The sequence below is a fragment of the Pholis gunnellus genome (genome assembly GCF_910591455.1).
Source record: "Pholis gunnellus genome assembly, chromosome: 12".
In the NCBI taxonomy this organism is placed as follows: domain Eukaryota; kingdom Metazoa; phylum Chordata; class Actinopteri; order Perciformes; family Pholidae; genus Pholis; species Pholis gunnellus.
In genome coordinates this window covers 21,552,325-21,556,935 of record NC_136539.1, presented here as the reverse complement: position 1 = coordinate 21,556,935, position 4,611 = coordinate 21,552,325, and the positions used below count along the sequence as shown (strand labels likewise).

At 41.2% G+C, this 4,611-nt stretch overlaps 1 protein-coding gene across 1 annotated transcript; it reads left to right on the top strand.

Moving 5' to 3' along the window:
- LOC306704087 (trace amine-associated receptor 13c-like) lies at positions 1 to 1,229 on the top strand (the record flags this gene model as incomplete). The annotated part of the gene is made up of 2 exons (XM_079170298.1): positions 1 to 212; positions 413 to 1,229. 2 exons carry the CDS (start codon positions 1 to 3, stop codon positions 1,227 to 1,229), a joined length of 1,029 nt encoding a protein of 342 aa, XP_079026424.1.
- Between the last annotated feature and the right edge of the window lie 3,382 nt (positions 1,230 to 4,611).

Below are 4,611 nucleotides of genomic sequence, written 5' to 3'. Positions count from 1 at the left end.
ATGACGAGCACAGCAGCATCTTGTCTCCTCTTTCTGACAATGAAAAGCTTTGAAGAAGCCGAACTTTGCTTTCCAGAACTCCTCAACTCCTCCTGCAGGAAGGCCATGCGTCCACACTCTGTATCTATTCTCACTTATATTTTACTGACCTCCATCTCTCTAATCACTGTGACTCTCAACCTGCTCGTCATCATCTCCATCTCCCACTTCAAGTATTGAAATGTTTTATCTATTTATAAAACTGGTAGCTGTACAAGAAATGATTAATGGAACAAAACTAAATATCGGATCTCAGAATGTAAAGGAAATGTGTTTTAGTGTTTCAGTCAATGCTTTTATCTCTAAATGTAATATATATATATAGTATAAATTGACTACCCATAATGATAAACATGTTCTCTTATTTCTTCAGGCAGCTCCACACACCCACCAACCTCCTCCTCCTCTCTCTGGCTGTCTCAGATTTCTTCGTGGGCTTCCTCGTGTTCTTTCAAATTGTGCTCATAGAAGGCTGCTGGTTGCTCGGTGACCTCATGTGTATTCTTTATTATGTTCTGGACTATATTATTACCTCTGCCTCAGTAGGAACCATGGTGCTCATATCAGTTGACCGATATGTGGCTATTTGTGATCCTCTACATTATCCCAACAAAGTCACACAAAAAAGAGTTAAGATCTGTGTTTGTCTGTCTTGGATATGTTCTGCTTTCCTTCAGACTCTGCTGCTGAAGGATAACCTGGAACAACCAGGCAGGTATAATTCCTGCTTTGGAGAGTGTGTATTCGTCATTAACTACGTTGTTGGACTTGCAGATCTTTTTTTATCCTTTATTGGTCCTGTCACTGTCATCATAGTTCTGTACATGAGAGTATTTGTGGTGGCTGTGTCTCATGCTCGTGCCATGCGGTCTCATACTGCAGCTTTCTCTATCAAGTGTTCAGTGAGTGTAACTGCTAAAAAATCTGAACTGAAAGCAGCCAGGACTCTTGGTGTTGTTGTTGTTGTGTTTCTAGTGTGCATCTGCCCATATTTTTGTGTTGCACTCACAGGCCAGGACACCTTGCTCAATGCCTCAACTGCTGCCTTTGTAATAAATCTCTTCTATTTTAACTCCTGTCTCAACCCTGTGATCTATGCATTTTTCTACCCCTGGTTTAGAAAATCCATCAGGCTCATTGTTACTCTTAAGATACTGCAGCCTGGCTCATGTGGGACCAACATGCGGTAGAGAAACACTGCATGGTGGCTGAAATAAGACAAAAAATGTACTTGGTCATGGTGGTGAGAATTTAGTAACAGATGTAAAAGTCTTGGTACAGTGACCTCTGTATGAACACTATTACATGCAGATCGTATATGTGTCTTTACATTGTGTACTGTTTCAATGCAACAATGAAATCTATGACTACTCTACTCTAGAAAATGTGTTGCCTGAGTCCTGTAAGGCCAACGTATAACAAATAAGTTGAAAGATGTTTGGACTACTATAATATACTAAATGCTGATTTCTTTTTTGTATCGAACAGGTCTTTAGTTATACTGCGTGACTTTAATGCATCTCTCTCTTTTCTCTTTAAAAAAAGGAGCCTGTCAGCATCCTGTCATGGGGCCTTTCACAGAATTTACAAATGGTCTGCAAAAATGATTTAATTGGTCGAAGTTTATATTGATTATCTTTTTCAGGTAGTTGTGAAACTGTGTTCAGCACCTGTACTTACTTTCCCTCAGTTTGGTTAGCCCATACTTTGAGAGGTGAAATAAAATCTGTTCTCTCTTACGCAACTTCACTCCAATGTACCTTGACTTTGAAAATAACACACAAAATATGTATAATGTGTGATCTGCCGCTGTTAAAAGAATTTAGAACCCTTCCATCCGATTGGACAGAGATAGTATGCAGTGGACACATCACTAGTTCAATATTAAAGTTAACAAGATGACTCAACCAAACTTAGAACAATGTAAAGATTGAAGTGGCTGACTTGCAGGTATGTAATGTAAAGGAACAAGTGTAATTGTGTTTGTTTGTTTTCACTGCTAAGTATGACAGGTTGTAAAGTGAGTTTATAATCGGCAGGTAAAGAAAAAGGACACATTTTTCAATGAGGGACACCTCAACAGTTAATCCTGAAGACAATAAGCTGTAAATGTTTTGGCCACTGGATGATGGTACATGCATTCAAATGTTGGCCTGCAGTGTTACAAACAATAGTAATGTTTACTTAAAATGCAAGTTTTTAAATCGTGACAACTTCTGAAATCAGGAGAGAATAAAATAATACTGATTGCCTTAGTCTTAAGATAGTGTTATGCAACACTCACACACAGCCTGCCTCCCTCTCCCTCTGTCACAGAAACACGCAGATACATTAACTCTGTCTCTCTTTCCCTGTCATACTCTAATCTACACATCTCTTTATTTTAAGTACACCTTTGCTCTTCTTTGTCCTGCAGACCAGAAGGCTACCAACTTTGCCTTCGTTGACGTAACACAGTTTAACAATCCTCGCTCGACACAAATATCAGTCAGATTTCATGTTATGTTTGTTTGATTCTCAATAGAAGCTGTTTCTCTATTTTATTTCATTGGGTACACAATAAACCCGACCTCAATGCTCTTTAACGCTGTGTTTACACAGAAACACAGATGTCCAAAAACTGAGCATATAAGCGAGTTTGGGGGCATGCCCCCAGAAAAAAATGATTTCCCCGATCTCAATATGTGCATTTAAGATGTTTGAAGAGCATGAAGAAATCTGAAAATTAATGTTGACTATGTTTTTAAAAAGTGTTCAAGTAAAAGCAAATTCACACTACTGTTTTCTCTCAATCTCTGTTTTCACTGCTGGTCCGTTTTTCTATCACTTTGCCAACATGTATACAAAGAATTTAATAAAATGATATACACCTTCTCTATTTCATCTTTGTGCTTGAGTTTGCCTGAATTATAGAAATATAATGATATGTTATTTGTATAGCGCTTTAATATGTACTCAAAGGCACTCTACATAGTAAAGACAGAAACAATAAAAGCAATAACAATATAAAAAAGTCAGAGAAATTACATTATAACAGTAATAAACTGAACAAAAACATACATAACTAGCATCACAGATTAGAAGCAGATTTAAAAAGATGGGTTTTAAGTGAAGTTTTGAAAGTGACGAGAGATGGATAATGTCTGAGATACTGGTGAAAAGAGTTCCAGAGAGAGGTGTATCAACAGAGGAGGCCCTGTCCCCCAAGGTCCGATACGTTGACAGAGTAGGGGTGGAAGGAGATTGGTGTCAGTGGATGTGAGGAGGCTGGAGGTCCGAAAGGTATGAAGGGGCTAGGTTGTGAAGGGCTGTGTCCTCTTTCTCCATGTACCATGACATCATCTGCTCTTTCTTCCCAGACCACAGGCCCAAGTTGGACGACTACTTTTTGCTGATCCTTGACTTGGCCTTGCGGTTCCATGGAAACTTTTTACACACATCATGTTATATTTGCATTTGAAGCTGCTGGTCACTTGCAGCAGTTAAATCAGGGAATATACTGGGGAACACTAGACCCTAAGTTAAATCGTTGGGTTTTCTATTCCCCGAATTGTGAGATTCGGGGCGCACCAACCCATCTGGCCACCAAATGCAACCTCACATTCCCCTTGCCTTTTACCTCAGCTCCTAGTAAACAAAGCCCACCATTGACTGCAGCCTGCCTCTAGTCCCCCCACCATACATCAGTCCTACACCAGCCACCACCCAGCCAACCGAAGGCTGTTCCTCTACCATTGCGGTAGGATGGTGTGCATAACTCAGACGACCTAGGATGCAACACCTCTAGCTGCTGACTCCTCCATACCCACCACAGCAGACCAACCTGTCCCCACAATCCAATCAAGCACAGCCCGTGAAAGTATCACAATACCTCAATTAACGTTAATGCTCCTCATACAAGGTTTCACCTTTGGCTTCCACCCAGGTTGGTAGGTTAAGACAGAAGCCTCCTAGACATGTAAAAATTAGCCATCAGCCATCTCAGAGCCCAACACAGTCGATAAACCACCGCACCAGGAAGTCCACGACGCATTAATGATCGGTCAACTCACTAGCCCACCTTTCCCAATTTTCTTAATCAGTCCATTCGGCGTAGCTACTAGGAAATATTGAAGAAAGAGAGACTCATCATAGACCTCTCATCACCCCAGGGCTCCATCGTCCCAAGCATCAACAGCCTAATTCCCAGCCCGAACCACTCCATGCAGTACACAACAATCGATCACGCTACATCACTCATCTGCCTCACAGGTCAAGGAGCCTGGTCGCCTAAGACAGACGTCACCAGCACCTCCAAAGTCCTTCCCACCCACTCTGACTACCGGTACCTCTCCGTTGTCCAGGAAGGCTCTATATTACTCTGCCGTTTATCTCCCCTTCGGGTGCAAGGGCAGTCAGAGAATTTTCAATTATCTATCCGAAGCACTCTGCTGGATCCTGACTAAAGTCCATGAACTCCCATACGTCATCTATCTCACTGTCACTCTATACCTTCCTCAGCACACGGTCTACTGTGATAGAAAATTCCTTGGCGCTAACTACTTTTTATTCTGTGACTTTCTTATGTGCTTT